This window comes from Rhinolophus hipposideros (assembly GCF_964194185.1).
Source record: "Rhinolophus hipposideros genome assembly, chromosome: 1".
Classification (NCBI taxonomy): domain Eukaryota; kingdom Metazoa; phylum Chordata; class Mammalia; order Chiroptera; family Rhinolophidae; genus Rhinolophus; species Rhinolophus hipposideros.
In genome coordinates this window covers 24460590-24478522 of record NC_138047.1, presented here as the reverse complement: position 1 = coordinate 24478522, position 17933 = coordinate 24460590, and the positions used below count along the sequence as shown (strand labels likewise).

The 17933-nt window shown below is 43.7% G+C and overlaps 1 protein-coding gene across 2 annotated transcripts in view; it reads right to left on the bottom strand.

Annotated features, from left to right (window-relative positions):
• Positions 1 to 16990, bottom strand: part of JCAD (junctional cadherin 5 associated) — a 45975-nt gene extending 28985 nt beyond the window's left edge. The window contains exons 1-5 of one of the 2 annotated variants that reach the window (XM_081060526.1): positions 16854 to 16938; positions 15487 to 15542; positions 15068 to 15162; positions 13882 to 13948; positions 1997 to 2326 (exon numbers count right to left, since the gene is read on the bottom strand). In XM_081060526.1, coding sequence (XP_080916652.1) covers positions 1997 to 2268 — 272 coding nt within the window. In that variant the 5' untranslated portion in view covers positions 2269 to 2326; positions 13882 to 13948; positions 15068 to 15162; positions 15487 to 15542; positions 16854 to 16938. Of the gene's footprint in view, positions 1 to 1996; positions 2327 to 13881; positions 13949 to 15067; positions 15163 to 15486; positions 15543 to 16853 lie in introns of both variants that reach the window. The other variant, XM_081060525.1, reaches the window with a different exon arrangement.
• Positions 16991 to 17933: the final 943 nt, after the last annotated feature.

Here is a 17933-nt window from a genome sequence, read left to right as displayed (position 1 = left end):
TGCAGCGGGTCTCTGAGGCGTTGGGCACTGGCATAGATTTTTGCAAACATGTATGCATTTTCTCTTTCCACCTGACGAGGCCACCTTCAATCCAAAAGCTACTATACACCTCCCAAGTCATCAGCCAACCTCAGAAACGGGGAAAGAGGCCAGATCTTTTGAGATCTCTGTCATCTAATACGGAGACATCCAGTGCAGCACAAAGCCGCTTATCTGAGCGCTTTACTCATGGTGGAAAGAACAACTGCTGGCAGATCAGATTATGCCCACCCACCTAGAGGTCAGGCTGATGGGCCGTGTGGTCCGCAGGAACCTGTTATCACGCAGGGGTGAGAATGTCTTCAGCAAGTTGTGGAAGAGGTTGGGAGCCACGATGCCCATATGGAATTCTATGGACCCAACTCTCATCTCTGAACCAGACCATCAACACCGAGGGAGACCCCACACAGCCTACAGGGTACGTTCGCATGAATTCTACAGCCACTGCTTGGAAACAGCCTCCTGCTTCTCAACAGCTGCAACAAGGGAGGGAAGAATGAACCGAGTCCATAAATGTACAGTAAACACCCTCTGTGCCCAGCACGGTAACAATCTCTAGGAAATACAAAAGAAAGAGGAACCCAGGTACAGTCTCAGGACCCTGAAATCCAAGATGGAAAGTACAGATATATGCGGCATAAAACTAGAAGCAACAGAAGTCAGGATAAAATCAAGCTCAAGTTTGTGTTGCAGTAACTAAGGTGTCCTAAATATTAGCCAACTTGTCCATAAGCACCTTCTTTCAAAGTTTACGGTGGGCGTTTCTCAGGAAATATGGCTAAAAAGGCATAGAAGCCCAAGACAGCAATGGACCCAAGTCCATTCTGTGTTCTCCCCTGAACCTGGCTCCGTCAATGAATGACTCTTGCCCCTCTCCAAAGAAGTGGTTCTGACTTGGCAACACAAACCTGCTTTTACTACACTGGGCATGAAGAGGGGTGATCACCTCTGCTTTTACTCAATAACCAATGTATTGGATACTCTGAATTACAAGAACAAAATCCCTCCCACTTTTTGCCTGAAAGCTGTCAACCAAACAAGAAGACCCTTCCTGTGAAAAGGTGACTTCTAACTACGAACAGCTAGTTCATTCGCTTTAGACTTAATTCACTCCCATTTTTGTTTGCTTGTTTGTTTCCTTTAAAAACAGATCCATTTCTTGCAGGTTACACACAGTTTCATAACATGTTCCATAGAAGCAGAGCCTTCCTTCCCCAGTCTGAGCCTGGTCCCAACACAGCATTAAAGACAAACACAATTTTATGAAGTGATGACAAAGGTTTCCTCTAGGTCAAAACTGCTTGGACGAGAGTTACAGGGCTCCTCTCCCATGCTGGCTCTATGGCAAGCTGCCGAAATTCTCTCTTTTTTAACCCTCCTGTTCCCCCAGCCAACCCTCCCTGTTGTAAGAAAACACCCACAGATGCAGCTGTATGCAGATGGGGACCCCCATTAGGGCCAGTGTGTGTACAAGGGAAACACGAGTTGGGAGCCAGTGGAATTATATGAATATACAAGAAGAAAGGTGTCGTTCACCAATGGAGGGAAATACAGACCTCTTTCAACTCTGTAATGTACCAAATATCGACGTATATTAAGAAAGCCAAATGTACTAGGAATGTGTGCCTGACATAAACTAGCTTTCGCAGAGTTTTTAAATGATTCCTAGCTGAGGCAGTATCAAGACATTACAAGGGAACACCGAAGCCAAGTACTAAAACGCCGTGTTTAGCATGAGAATTTGTTTACTCACCACAATTTACTAAAGGCCTACTAAGGCCTGTGCTCAGTGCTCTTGGAACATGCTAACAGCTCCATGGAAAGCAATGCTCTTGGCCCTCCCTCTCCTCTGTCTCCCTGGCCCTCGCCAATTACAAGGAACTGAAGGATTTTCATTACAGACCCACTGCCAAGCCCCCAAGTCAGAAGAAAATGGTGGGTTCCCATGGAAGCTTACCCCGCCTCAGACGTTCTGGCAGCAGAGGTTCTCTGGGGCTCTCCGTGGCCTCTCAGTGTGCGGCGGTCATTTTCGGAGTCATTCCCGTGTCCTGTCCCCAGGGATGCCTTACCGCGTGGGAAGGCGGCAGGGCCATCCTCACAGCCGTTCAGCAGGCCCGCTCTGGCTCTCGTCCGCACGGGCTGGCGCCCCTCAGAGTGATCGTGTGGTGCCGGGAGCTCTCTTGACAGTGTGTATCCATGAGAAATCAGGAGGTCTTCTACACTGTACATAATGCACTGGCCTCATCAAAGCTCCGCCGCTGGGATCGTCGTGCTGGCAGGACCCACACTGAGGGGACAACAGAGAGTGTTCATGAGGACTCACCCGTGTTCCCCACAACTTTACCTGATACTGCCTCGTCCCTTCACCCTGACCAAGCCAAACCCTGCTTACGAGCACAGCACGGTGCCTGCACAGAAAATGAAGAAATGGGGATTGGTCTGCCTGAAGTTACTCTGTGTTATGCAAGTCGAGAGCATGCACGCAGCAGGAACTCTGCAGGATGTGGTGGTAATTCTGGGGACCCCACCTTCTGATGGCTGCCTCTTGGAGAAGAGTCCAGAACAGAGTGTAAGCAATGAAATGATTGACAGTTCCACCAACCCTTTGCCCCAGTCATCTGAAAATAAACCGCATAAGGAGACGGGAGGAAATAAATACAGGCTCAAAAGTTGCAATTACTACCTCATGTTTCTAAAAAGAGAAAGTACCAGTGTCTGGCTTCATCTTATTATACTTCCTTGCTTTCATCTTGTAGACATACCTTTTGCTGTAAAAGGCCAGAGCGAGATCTTTAATCAACACCTAGCCATGACGTGCTTCGCCACGACACACCGTAGCAAGGGCAGCTAGAGCAGGAAAGAATCTTCTTTCCTCCACCAGGGAGGTTAACTAGCTGCTGAAAATAGCTCTTAAGTTTTCAGGCGCATAATGAGACAGCACATGACACACTGATCAAGCATACATGTCCAACCCACTACACGATCCCAAACTTCTCTTTTCCATATGAAACTTTTAAGAATCACATTTCTTCCCAATAAATCTTGGGGAAAAGTTTTACTTCTTTGGGCCAAGGGTGTCCACATCCAAATCCTGCCACAGTACATTAATTTACCGGCAGCTACTTCCCCGAGTAAACTGTCCTATGGCCATTGTACCAGCAAAAAAAGAATTAAAACGGACAGGAACCTATTAGAGAGCACATGTGTGAAAATAGGTGGGGCTGCCATGTTTATTTTTACACAAGAGAATCTTCTTTCCTCTGTCTTCCCATTGTTAATAGAGGGGAAGGCAGTTTGGTCGGATGGATCTGGCTCCCCAGAGGTTATGACGCTCGGCTGGGCAAGAAGTACACCAAAGCCAGGCCTATAAAAGCTCGGCCAGCTCCAGCCCCACTTCACTGGTGAACGGAAATTGTGTAGTGGCAGCCCCGTCGAACAATGGCCAGGAAATGCCTGCTGGCCCGTATGCAGGTGAAAGGGAGACTCATGTGCTTCCTGTCGGTGGGAATTCTTACTGGGGCCCATCACACAATTCTGCTGACTGTGCATGTCCTCCCTCTTCGTCACATGCTAGGTTACAGCAGCAGCAAAGTCTCAGTTGTCAGCATGGAGATCATCAAACTTTGGAAGGCTATCATTTCCCAGGAGGTACCTACATTTTATGGGAGGTTGACAAGTTCTGGTAGTTACTGCACTAGTAGAAAACTCTCCATAGCAGTTCCGCCATTCCTGACACTCGTGCTGTGTATCTTTGAGGGTGCTGTACAACTGGGTCATTCGCTTAGACAGAAATGGAAGGATCAGAGAGGCAAGCATTGGTCCTTTGATTCAATTGAGCAAGTCACTGGACTGGAGACTGCAGAGGAAAGCGATTCCATTACAAACACGGGGCCAAGGGAACATAGAGGCAAGAAGAGGAAGGCAGGGTCTTTGTTTTAGTTGACACTCTACCCCCAGCACTAGCACATAGTGTGCACTCAATAAATACCTCTTGTGTGAATGAACCAACGAGAGAAAGGAACATTTGAGCTAAGTTTTGAAGGATGATTAGGAGTTCACTAGATAAACTGCATGTGCATGTGTATGAGAGAGGGAATTAACATTTAAAATAGATTTGGGGTATAATTATCCCAGAAGTAAAAAAATTAAATAACAGAATCCTGGTGGCCTAGACCAGGGTCCCCAGACTCACTGGCTCAATTTCACACATCCAGTCAGCACCCCACTTAAAGCTAGAGTTAAGGTCTTGTGATACTCAGTTTCTCTCTCTGACTATGTCAGGCTCTTTAAAAGAAAAGTGCACTGCACTCCAACTGTCCATCCATACACAGAGGGACAGGTCAGTGTCTGCCACAGAGGTGGCTGTGCTGTAGTCCCCTGGTGGTGTGTTAAGAAATGACACTCACAAATATGTGTGTGGCTCATGTCTCTCCTGGGGTTCGGTAAGCTGGTCCATGATGGCTATGTCTGTATGGTCATTATATTTAGCAAACCCTTAAGTGGCAACACAACCCAGGCCAAGCTATTAACATCTTTCCAGAAAAATTCAGACCTCTACGAGCCATTACTTGACTTGTAGGTCTGAGGTCAAAAGCGTATTAATTACTGGAAATTCCTAACCTTTTGAGGCCAGAGCTTGTGGCAAGCGGGAGTATGAAATGTGCCAGCTTCGGCACACAGGACTTGGGGCCAGGTGGGAAAGGCGAAGTAGGGAGGGGATGACCCACCGGCCCGTAAGCCAAGCGAGTGTTCAATCCACGCAGGCCCTCTCTCCCTTAGGCACACTCGTCACTTTCTCGATCCCAACTCAGACTCTGGCCTTTACCTCATCTCCACACCCACACTGACCATCAGCTCTTCCTTATACACACGACTAAACAGTCACGTGGTTTCTCTAATCTCTGGCACATTCAGCTTACTTTCTTCAGCATCCTTATCTACTTAAGATGGAAAGGGATGTCTCACTAACACATCAATTATAGAGGCCACCAGGAAGGGACCCTGAGGGGACTAGGAGGACCCAGGCATCTAATGAGTTGCTGGATTAAAAGCTGTCCCTTCTAAAGTTTCTTTCCAATCCTGACATGTCAGCATTCTACGTCAACAGCATTTAATTAAACTCAAAACGTTGTTGGAAAGACAAATACACACCAAAACTAATAAATGTCAGTTATTATAACAGTAGATTTCACAACTTAGCAGATATGTATACAGTTCAAATAGTTCAAACAGTATTAGGTGTGATCCTTTTAATCCCAGTGTTCGTGCTGATATCCAGCCCCAGCTCTGGTCCTAGAGCAAGTCATTGACTGCATCAAACCTCAGTTTTCTGATCTGCAAAACAGCCATGCCACTATCTTCCTGTCTCACCAGACTGTTCTGAGGGCCAAATGAGAATATGTAAAAGTGGAAACCACCACACAAATATAAGATGGTGGATTGTTTATGCTGCAATGTCTCTAGTTTGTCAGTGAAGGCAGAGTTATTTGCCTTATGGAAATAGTTCAATTAGTTATTAATTTTCATCATGCAGTTTAGACCATTTCCTAATTCCTTTGGTATCATTTGGGACGTCACTCTTGGTTTCCAAAGTCGTGCCACTTTATAGCACCCACATCTCTTGTGCTTTGTGAATGGCTGCTCCAATCTCCATCCAAGTCACTTTTGTAGAACAGTCAACGTTATTTTACAAACGTTATAAACATGAACACAATTTACGAGTGCCTATAATGCACCAGGCACTAAAACTATAATAATGAATAAGACACGTTCTTTGCCCTTGAGAATCTGACTGTCTTACTGTACAAACAGCTGGAAAACTAGCCATCAAAACATGGCATATGCATGCATTAGTGACAGGAGCTAGCCACCTCTCCATAGTGCCATAGCACTGTGACAGGGAAAAGCGCATGGTGATACGGAAAAAGACCCTTACCCCATCTCAAGGGGCCAGGAAGGCTTCTGGCAGACTGCTTCTAAGCCAAACAAATCCTCTACTTTAGGGTAGATCTGCACGGTAAGATCTCCCTGTAAGGGTGATTTTCCAGCCAGGTCATTTAAGAAGTTTTTTCCTTTACTACTTTTGTTTGTTGCCTTGCCTCAAATACTCATTGTGGATCTTGTAGGAGGAGTGTTCAAGGCAGTACATGTGCCTAGATACAGTCTCGGGTCAGGAAGGGCCTTCTGGCATTGGCTGAGCCAGGATGCAATAACGAGACAAATGAGCCCACTAGAAATATTGTATTCTTTCTATGAATGTCTGAATACCTTTCATACAGAGGGAACATTTAACATAAGAACAAACATGTTAACCGAACAGTCCATCAAGGCACCGCTGCCTCTGAAAGTCGGGAGTTCCTAGTGGGGAGGTTCTTAAGCACAACTTATTTGGAAACTTTTTTCTTTTTATAGCCAGCTACCAAAGGTGTGCGCACACACATCAATCAAATATTTAAAGGAAAAATATGCACCCTCACATCCGGACATGTACTGTAATCGCGCTATTGTATTTCACTTTTTTAAAAATGCAGGTCACACCGCCCACTAAATTTCATGGCGCCTTAGTATATCACAACCTACAATTTGAAATCATTCCTGCACTGACGGATCAGGGAGCTGGACTAAATGCCCTCTGAGATTTCGGCAAGCTCAAAGACCTTACCAATCTATGAGAAATCCCTCTGTGTAACAAATTCATTGCTCTGTTCTCAACAGCAAATACAACTCTTCTCTCCTATCAAAAGTGTTCTTTCCAAGAAAAGGCATACCGTGTTTCCCCCAAAATAATACCGGGTCTTATATTAAGATTTACTCCAAAAGACGCATTAGGGCTTACGTCCAGAGGATGTCATACTGAAAAATCAGGCTAAGGCTTATTTTCCGGTTAGGTCTTCTTTTCAGGGAAACATGGTAGCTACTAAGTGAAACTACTTTCCTATTCTGAAGGGCAGTAAATGAAAAAGAAACACATCTCCTTAAGGGAAAGTACTGTCTTCTGCTTCCTTCCTCATTCTGCCTATGACCTATGAGGGCCTTGGCATCTGAGGTCTGCGTACACTGTCACCGGGGACAGAGAAACCAGCACTGCAGAGGCAAAGAGGGAGGCCGCAGGTCCCTGGAAATGAGGCAGCTCTGTAGTACTGCCACTTTCATTCTCTCTCTCTGGTATGAGAAAGCCAAGACACAGCGTTTTGTTTCTTTTGATTTCACTATTGTTCTTCTCACTTTTTCCTACTATTTTCTGGCCCAGGTATTCCTAGAGTAAGTCCATCACTTCAAAAATAAAATCTACAAAGCCGTTTAAAAATTCTACCACTACAGTAAAATAGCTTAGTCAAAGGGACACGCATCCTAATAATGTATCTAGTTTTCTTGGTAGCACGAGTTCAGCTATTTCTTCTCATCTCGGGTAGAAGGTGCTTGCAGACTTTCTCCTGCACAAGTGTAGAGAGGGTGGCAGAGCATACTAAGAAGCACACGCTTTGACATCAGAATGACTTCGGTTTCCATCCTGGCTTCCCTTGGTAGGCGGCCTTTCTCAGGTTATGTAACTTCTGAGCCTCAGTTTTCTCATGTGTAAAATAGATGGGTCTGTCACTTTATCCCAAGGTTATGGGGCTCCTAGGAGCTTTAGGATATTAGGATAGTAATTTCTATGGACTTTGTGGCATTGCTCGATTTAACTAAAGAGAAATCAGAGCTAGCCCCAGCCACCCGCTCAGAGAACTTCTCACCTAGTTGTACAACTAGGGTTGAGTGAACGAAGACATCTGATTAACACAAACTTTGTAGGATAGTACAGTTGACCCGTGAACAACATGGATTTGAACTTCACAGTCCCCCTTACACACATATTATTTTCAATCAACACTGTATTTTCTCTTCCTTATGATTTTCTTAATCACATTTTCTTTTTCTATAGCTTACTTTACTGTAAGAATATAGCGTATAATACCTATAACATACAAACCATGTCTTCATTCACTGTTTATGTTATCAGTAAGGCTTCCAGTCAACAGCAGGCTATTAGTAGTTAAATTCTGAGAGAGGAAAAAGTTATATGTGGATTTTCAACTGCATGAGGGATTGGCACCTGTAACCTCCATGCTGTTCAAGGGTCAATTATATATAGAAAGAAAAAAAATGGATTTGTAAAAATTCTCTTTTTATAGAATAAAGATTTTGTGCTGAGTGTACAACACGAAAAAGGATAAGATAAATATAAACTTATGCTTCTTATCTCTGCTATTAAAATGCTACTTACAAGCTTTGAATCGTAATTGAAGCAACAATGAAGGAAATAAAAATCTAGTAACACTGAGCTGGGTGGGAAGATACTCAATCCACAGTTCTCTTGTTCATCTCTATGAGACTGGTTTAAATTCAATTAAATTCAAGAGATGAGACCCTAAAAGAAATGCTTATTGCATGCAGTCTCTAATTTAGGCGGTTTAGAGGGGATGGGGTGCGGGAATAACAGTGCTGAACAGCCAAGCTTGCCTGCACTGGGTTTTTGGATGGATTCATGAAACCAATAGGTTTATATTCTGTTACTTCACCCCCCTTGAGGATGCTTGTGACAGGCGGTGAAATGCTCAAGGTACTCTTTAGTAGATGCATAACAAATTCATCAAGAATACTCTCCAATCTGTGGTTAATTTATTCCCCTCTGCCCCAACAGTCTTTCTATATACAAAGTAGAAGGAAGAGCCTGCTCCATAAGCTCCAGAGAGCAGGCAGCACATCAACCATCCACTGAGGCTCTACAACGTGCCAGATACTCTGTTAGTCGCTTGGCACACTTTGTTTTATGTCACATTGACAGCACACTTCCTGCTGTAGACATTGATGTCTCCATTTCACAGACAAGAAAACTGAGATTGAGTCCAAGATTACACAGCTGCTAAGTCCAGATACAAGGTTCAAACAAACATAGGCTAGCTTCAAAGTCTGTGCTACTGTTTTAGGCTCATCCATCTATAGTTCCTTTTTGAATAGCAACCAAAGTTTGCTAATTTACAAAATAATGCATAAACAAGAAAAGATAGAAGGCATGGTGACATTAAAATAAAAAAACTATATATTTAAAAGGAAAAAAATTCTCTTTATTCTCTGAGATTAGGATGGCTCTTCTAAATGCTTCTTTCTCTATACACGCCACACACACACACACACACACACACACACACACACACATTATTCACACATGCATGTGTGTGCACACATGCCCACACACAGGGTTGATGCCTCATTTAACTATAATGTCTTGATGGCAATACTAATGTGAATTTCTAAACACTCAGTAATATGATTCATTCACAAATACACCATGCAATCACTTTGTGATCTTCAGCAGACCTCTTCAATCATTTTGGGTTTCAGGCTCTTTGTCAGTAACACAGAGCTATCATAAAACCCGTTGTGTGAAACTGAAAAGTAGACAAACTATGTCTATGAAAAATGGGAAAGGAGTAACTTTCAGAAAAAAGTAAATTCTAAAAAAAAGTTATCTACATAGAAATACTCACTCTTATCTGCAACATGAATAGAATTTGGACTTCATTTGAGCAGACAATGGGAAACCACAGAGTTTCAGCAAGGGAAGGAACTAAAGTGGCCTGAGCAAGGACAAATGTGGGGACAAATAGTTATAAGTCCCTCCTGTTGTAACATGCAGGAGTGATAGCAGAGGAGATGAGACAAAAAGGCATAATAAGAGTAATTTTCAAGGGAAGAAATACAATGGATTTCAGTCTTAGTGACTAAGATAATGGTCTTTTCCCTAAGAGAAATACAGAAATTGGAAACAACTAGTGGAGAAGATGACAGGCAATTTGACTTTGGTTTAACCAGCCTATTTGCACAATATTTTCTTTTTCCAAAAGTCATTTTCAAATAGATTCTCATCAGATTATTTGTTCCTTCCAAAGAACCTGAATGAGGCCACTTAATCTTATTGTGTGGTAGATTTCTAAGTCCTTTAAATATTAGCCATATCGTTTATATTCACACGGAAGGGACGATACAATTAGGAAAGTGTTGTCAACAACCCATTAGCATTTAACCATGGAGTCCACTTGTCCACATCCTCACTATAGGGATGAATTTCTATCTCTCTATGTTGCTCTTGTGTTGAACTGACCCTGAAACACTGAGCAAGAGAAAAGGAGAGATCCTCTTCAGGTTTCAGTCTTCTCCTAAAGAAGTGAAATAAGAAGGTTGAACTAAAGGTTCTTCGGGGTCCTTCTGGCTCTAGAAACCTGCCCCTCTCTCTAGCATGCTCTTCCTTGTCATAAACTGCATGCATTTCTAAGTCAGCTGCCACAGGGAAAAGAACACGGCTTGTGGCCGTGACACAGAAGCTATGAAGGCAGAGCCTCTGACCTTGGCCTCATAGCACCCATACAGATGCCGACCAAGAGAGCAGAGCTCCATGGCCACACACTGAGCAGAGGAGCAGCTGAGGGGAGGCCAGGGACCACACCATCCAGTCATTCTCTATCCCAGGAGCCGCACACTTATTCCAAGTTAAACTGGTGAAGACACTTATTCTGCACTGAATGTGCAAGGCACTGGGCTCTGTGCCAGAGAACATAAAGACACATACGACCCATCAGCACCCTCCCTGTGGGTGGCATAGTCTAAATGGTGTTATTTCAATTATGGGTATTCTCATCATTAGAGGCTGAGACTCGCAAATGAATGTTACTGAACAGGTACCATTGCATTCTCCCCAAATGTGACATATAGATGATGTATCACAGAATTGTACACTTGAAACCTATGCAACTTCACTAACCATTGTCACCCCAGTAAACTTTAATTTAAAAAAAACATTTATTCTCCTATTTACAGTTATAAGGCTCCCAAGACAGTTAAATGAAAGCAAGTATTAAGCTCATTAAATCAACCAGAACTTGTCTTCCTTTTCAAAAGTTGCCTAGAATATGAACTGAAAATTAATAAAGGAAAGACACAAATACCCCATTTAAAAATATGAAACAAATGTTCATTCACCTATAATTAAAGATATGTAAATTAACCAAAATGCCATTATTCACTTATCAAATTAATGAAGCTTTTAGAAAGCACTATTTGTTCTTGGTTAGGGCATAATGAGCTATGGAAGTTCTCCTATTTGTGGGTGTATGAATGTGTGTTGGGGGGGTATCTGTGTGTAAATGGGTATTTCCTTTCCTAAGTTAATTTCCTTTCCTTAATATGTTATAAAATCTTTAAAAGTATAAAACCGTATGGACTAATCATCTCACTTCTTAGGAGTCATCCTAATGAAATAATCAGAGATACACACAAAATTTTATACAAGGATATTTCTCGAAATTTTAGTCATGAAAATAAAAAATTAGACTAAATGTCAATTTAAGGGATGGTTAGAAAAATTCTGGTGCAGCCACATGGCAGACAATAATATGTATAACATGCATAAAATGATGTTTTCAAATATCACACAGGGAAATGCTCATGGTACCGTGTTAAATAAAGACAGGACACCAAACCATAGATTCAGGGTAATACCAATTTCGTTTATATGCACATGCATGGATTGAGGGGAGGGGAGGACGGTTTGGGAGGACACCAAAAAGAAACACCAAAATACCAACAGTGGTATCGGAGTCTCAGGTTTGGTTTGTTTTTAATGTCCTTATTTATGCTTTACTGTATTTTATGAGGTTCTGTCATGAAAGTTATTAGGTGGAACCATATGAAGTTGCCATTTTGCAGGTAAAAAAAATGGTCTGATGTTGGCACTTTCATATGCTTTAACTTAATATTATTTCATCATCATAAAAAACAGTTTTAAAAACAAGGAATTGCATAGGTAGGATTAGGAAAATGCATCTTTGAAAATATATTACACATTTGCAAGACTCAGAGAATAAAAGAAACACTTAAGAATAAATGAATAGTAAATCACAAAAGGTTCTAAGGGTCTAGTATATAGTGCATGTGTCTTATCTGCTACAGAGATTCTTAACTTACTTGCAGTAAGCCTAAAATTACATGTTCTGCTGATAGAATCTAATACAAGATTACAAATGGCATTCTAAAGGTCTTGATTAGACATTCTTACTCCTCTAGAAAACCTAAAACTTAGCTGTATTCACAAACATTCCATACTTAAGATGTAATTAGTCCCTCAAATTGTTGGCAGTTCACTGTAAATATTTCTTCAACTGACAATTTTTCTGTCTAATGTTATGATTAATATATAACAAAATACTTTCTTTAAACAAGAGGTAAACAGTTAAGACATAAAACAAACCAGAATGGAGCATGTTGCTAATTGATACATGGACTTCTAATGCATTCTATAGCTTTTTTTTTTGTAGAGAGCTATGTATTTTATTATGAGCAATAGGATTATCATTTCCCTTCTCAGCCTTAATAATTAAATAAAGAACGCCAACAGTTCCAGTCTAAGTTCTGGAACAGTAAGTTCTCACACAACGTCACGATCCTACCACGTAGTATGATGGCTAGCTCTGCCAGGGCCCTCAACTTGTTAAAATCTCCTAAGTCATAAAAAGTATATTTAATCTGTGAAGCAATAATTTTAGTAGGGTAACCATCACTGAGTTGTTTTTATAAGGTGACCAAACACAGAGAGAGAGAGAGAGAGAGAGAGAGAGAGAGAGAGAGAGAGAGAGAAAACTTGAGTCTAAGATCAAAAAGATCCTGGAACTCTAATCTTGCTGGGTTGGGTCGGTGTTAAGGCATTGATCCAAAAGGAGAGAGAAAAGAGAAGAAAATATTATGCACTGTATTTTTTTCTTAAATATATCTCTTCTAACTGCTCTTTTTTGTCTTTTCCCTCTCAACTTGAGTAAACATTCCCCCCACCCTCTCTCTCAAGCTCTCTCTCATCTTTCACCTTTAAAGTATGTCACACCATTATGCTTTGGAGACCTCACCTCATTTTCATGAGACCCTAAGTATCTCATCAACATTTCTGAAAGATTAGCAGTCATTAAGAAAAGGACTAAAGTTAGATAAGATTTTTTTAATCTTCTGGAATTTTTTTGGCTATTTGCAAAAATAATTGTGAAACTTGTAATAGGTTAGAATTTAATTCCACTATCATCATGTATGTTAAACTCCACATATAAAGATTTCTAAAATAGTCTATTAGGTTTAAGACATGGTAGTTTTGTTTTTTAAATGTCTTTAGAATAAAAGAGCCAAGGTTTTATTAAAATGTTAAATTATTTCATTATTTCATGTAACTCTTACATTTTTACTTATTTTCTAATTATAAAAGTCATAGAAAGTTATTCTAGAAGTAAACACTACAAAATTCAGTGTTTAAGCAAACAGTAAAAGTTCCCAATAACCCCACTGAGAGACAACCAGCAGTAACTCTTCTTTCTATATATATGAGTACAGTTTCTCTCTCTCTCTTTCCCTCTCTCTCTCTCTCTCTCTCTCTCTCTCTCTCCCTCCCTCCCTCTCTCTGTCTCTTCTCTCTCCTTGAAATATATCTTGGTTTCTCTTCATAATATCTAACTTCTTTCATTTACATATAGAAGAAACAAGCTTCATAAGTAAGCTATAGAGAGATAAGCAGTAAACTATAAGGATATTTAGTGGTCTGAATCGTTTTTGCCAGTTTGGTAAGGCTTTTCGCAACTATATTATCTATAGAAAGTTTTTGGAAAACATATTTAATTAAAGAAAGTAAAGGTGATAATCCAAATTTTAAACAAGGGACCACAAATTCAAATCAAGATAATCGACAAAGTCTGAGTATTGGGGTAGTTCCTGTCATTCCTTTTTTAATGACATTCAGTGTTTAAAGCAGATATCAAAGTACTGGAGACTGACCTCGCCCTCCTTGGGCTGCTGGCCTTGGCAAGTGAGTGTCCCTCAGCATTCCTTAAGTCGGCAGGCCCTTGAAACAAAGCACAATAGCAAGGTTTTAATGAGTGAGATAACCCTTCCCATTCAAAAGGTAAAAAACAACATCTGTTAAAAAAGCAAAAAAACTGCAGGAATGGGTTCAGCAATAGGCCCAGAGGATTTCAGAGATACCGTCCTTGCTTATCAAAATAAAAACCACAACAGAACAATTGTTTCAATCCTACTTCTGTGTTCTACACTCTCTCCAGAATAATTGGCGTGGAGTCTCGCCAAGCTCGTTAAGAGAGAAACTTCTGGACTCCTAAGCATGGTTGGTGTTTGCTGTCCTCCCAAACTAGCAGGCTCTCCCAGTGAGGACACCGAACACTTGGCGGAACCGCAGGCTCCTGGGCTTTCTTTCCTGATAGTTTTTCTCGGATTTATTTTTAAATTGTATTTTAAAAATCAGACTCCTAGGATCTTTTCATATTTGCTTCCTTTTAACTGAAAAATGGTCCTTATTTATTCTCCCTGTGGTACCTCCCATGTCCAGTTATATTTTATAGCTACTGAACAATATACCATCGACCCCTGGAATCTGTGACCACTCAGATGGGTTATTAGATAATTCTGATGAGCTTGTCAAGCTCTCCAGAGCATGTGGACACTCAGGCATTTTAGGTTACGTTCCAAGGAGGGGGAAAGACAATTTTTTTTTTTTTTGGCCTAGGCTTCCCTCCACCCACCCAATCCCCCTAAATCTCTCAGGCCTGCCAAGGACCTGATCTTCCAGTCTCTGCAGCAGAGGGTGAAGTTTGGCGGGAGAAAGGCCCAGCAGATTAAGGCCTGTTCAACAAATATTTGCTCATCCACTCCATTAGGAGTGAAACAGTTCACTACATGCTGCCTGCCCCAGTAATATTTAGGGATCTTCAGGAAGCTTGTTCAGTGGGTGGCTAAATATTAGACACTTCATATCAAGGTAAATAAATATAAAGTCCAAACCCAGAGAATATCATGGAAAACCACATGAATTTACCAAACTTCCAATTTCACATGAAAACCAACACAAGTCCCATAAAATAGAATCTGAATGTGATTTCCAAAAAAAACTTTACACACTCGTGTCGTTGGACGATCGTAAACTGGTCATGGTAAATTCAAAAACTACCTGACAGAAGGCACCATTTTCCCGAAGTTTTAACTTCACAGCCTGTGACCACTCCGTTTAGACTATTGAGTCTGCCTTTTTGGTCAAGAAAATTTCTGGATTAAAATATACAAATTGGTAGTTACAAAATAATCATGGGGATGTAGGGTACAGCATAAAGAATATAGTCAATAATGTTGCAACAATTATGTATAGTGCCAGGTGGGTACTAGACTAATCAGGGGATCACTGCATAAATTATATAAATGTCTAACCACTATGCTGTACACCTGAAATTAATATAAAATAATATTGAATGTCAATTGTAACTAAAATAAATAAGCAAATAAATGTTTTAAAAAAGAACGTTTCTGGCTGCCCAAATCCCATGTCCTGCTCCACTCCCTCCCACGAACCCCCTCCCACCTTCCAACCCTCACCTCAAATCATTGGGATATCTGCAAAGCAGAAGAGACAAAAAGCCAGAGAAAGGAAGCTGTGGGAAAAAAAACATCTGAGTTGTGTGGTCAGAACTCTTTCACCCTCCTCCCCAAAACAGGCCAGGCAACTAGACCAGTGGAGGGAGAATCAGGCATGGGGGGGAGGGGAGGGGATGTATGGGATGAGAGATGCAGGAGTGGGTGACAGGATGTGTGTGTGTGTTGGGGGGGTAGTGGTGATCTAAGCTGATTCCCCAAAGTCCTCTGCTCCTAGAGAGGGTGGATGAGCAGGACTAGGGCATCACCAGGTTGCGCGGGCATAAAGTCCCGTTTTTATTTTATTTTTTAGTAGTGAAATCTTAGCTTCGTTTTCAAACCCCAGAAGAATCCGAGGAGCCTGGCTGCTACGGTACTGCCAGTGACAAGGGGCAAGAGCGGCGCCTTCAGCTGTAGGTCCGGGCATCTAGGAAAACCCTGGCATTCTGGGGAGACGACCGCAGTCTGGGCTGGGGGAACGGAGGGTGCTCGCAGAGACGTGAGAGCGAGGACCCCCGGCGAGAAGGCAGCTCCAGATCCCATAAACCAGCGAATTGACGAGATTTACAGCACTCTCAGGCGGGGCTCTTTCCTTTCTCTCACCCCCATCCCCCTTTTCTTTTCTTTTTTGCTTGACCACCAGCCGCTGGGGGCCAGGTTACCCGGGCACTTTCTGGGAGCAGCGGCGATTAGCCTTCTAATCCCCAGTCCTGACCCGTGGAGCGGGGGCCGCCAGGCAGGGCGGGGACCTGAGCAGGGATCGGGGGCGCGGCCGCCAGCTCCCCACGTCCCGCGGGCAGGTCCGGCCGCCGGGGACACCGTGGGAAACCCGGACCTTGGAGGACTCCGTGCAGCGGCTGTCAGCTCCCGGGGTGGAGACGTCCAAGTTGGGGCGCATGGGCAAGGGAGGTGGGTGGCTGGACTCGGACGGTGGCGGGGACGACGCCGAGAGGGGCACAGCGACCCCTGTCCTCCCCGGCTCTCCCCCGCGCCGAGGGGCTCCGCGAACGCTAACGCCAGCCGCGGCCTTGGGCGACACCAGGGAGCCCCGTGCCCCGCTCCGGGGCAGGGGACCTAAGGCGTGGGGACTCGCCCTCCCGGAGGAGCGGGCCGCCCCTCCCCCCAGACTCCGCGGGGATGGTCGCCGCCGGGGTGCTCCGCGCCGGGTGCGGACGTCCCCCAGGCTGGGTGAGGCTCGGACCCGAGCAACGTCCGGCTGGAGAAGTTGGGGTTAGAGCGCGGGAGGCTGGGGGAGAGGCCCGCGAAGCGCCGTGGGAGCGGGCCAAATGCACAGTGGAAGTCAGGAGTGGGGAAGAGTCGCCGAGACTTACCTATCGGCTCCCTCATGCTACCCGGCGCCGCCACCGCCGCCGCTCCGGCCGGCCGGGGACCAGCGACACCAGCCCGCTTGCACCCGCCGCGGCCGAGCATGCCCGGAGCCGTCGCCGCCGCCGCCCGCCCCGCCCCCCGCCCGGCCTCGCCCCGCCCCCCGCCCGGCCTCGCCCCGCCCCCCGCCCCCCTGGACGCCTCCAGGCTGTGGCTTCTCTCAGAGAGGGCTGCATCTAGGCCAACGAACCGCAGCTTGAGTGGCTCGTGCGGAAGGCACAGGTGGGCTGACCACACTTCCCTGTCACTTGGTTTTGGGCAGCTTCACCCTGCGCGAAGATACACATACATACGAGTAGATATACACAAAACACAGAAATACTCATGTAGTCACACATGGACTCACACAAACACACTCATATACAAACCCACATATACTCACATACAAAGACAGAAAACAGACACACACGAACACCTGTGCACACACACTCACACAGAAACACACACAGATATTGAAAACATGAACAGAAAACAGCAATGGCGACAACACCTTAGTGCTTGGGAGTTCCTTCTTTTAAAAGAAGACAACTAAGAGTCTTAGCTATAGGTTGGAGGAGACCTCAGAAGTCAGCCGGTTTGTCTTCTTTTGTGACAGATGAGAAAACTGAAGCCAGGAGTAGGATTTACCTAAAGCCAAGAGTCGGAGACTGGTGGGGAGTTCAGATCAGAATGAGCATTTACTGTCTCCCATCCCACTCCCATTTCCTCTTGCAGCAGAGATGAGACTGCTGCCAGGTTTGCTCCTGTGCAAAAGTCCTTGTACCTTGGAGGGCAGAGCATAGACAAAAAACGTCCAACTTTGTTGATGGGTTGAGGAGGGAGAGGATGTTGGCTAAGTCAAGTCCACAGAGGCAAAAATTGATAAAAGAGTAGTCCGGAGTCCTTAGAAAACAAATTTTGAGAAAACCATTTAGCCATACATGGACATAGGGTGTACTCACTGCCATAACACCAATAATACCTAAGGTTTTCTGCACTGTCACCATGCGTGGCCCCAGTCTGAGTACTTTTTATGCATTATTTTC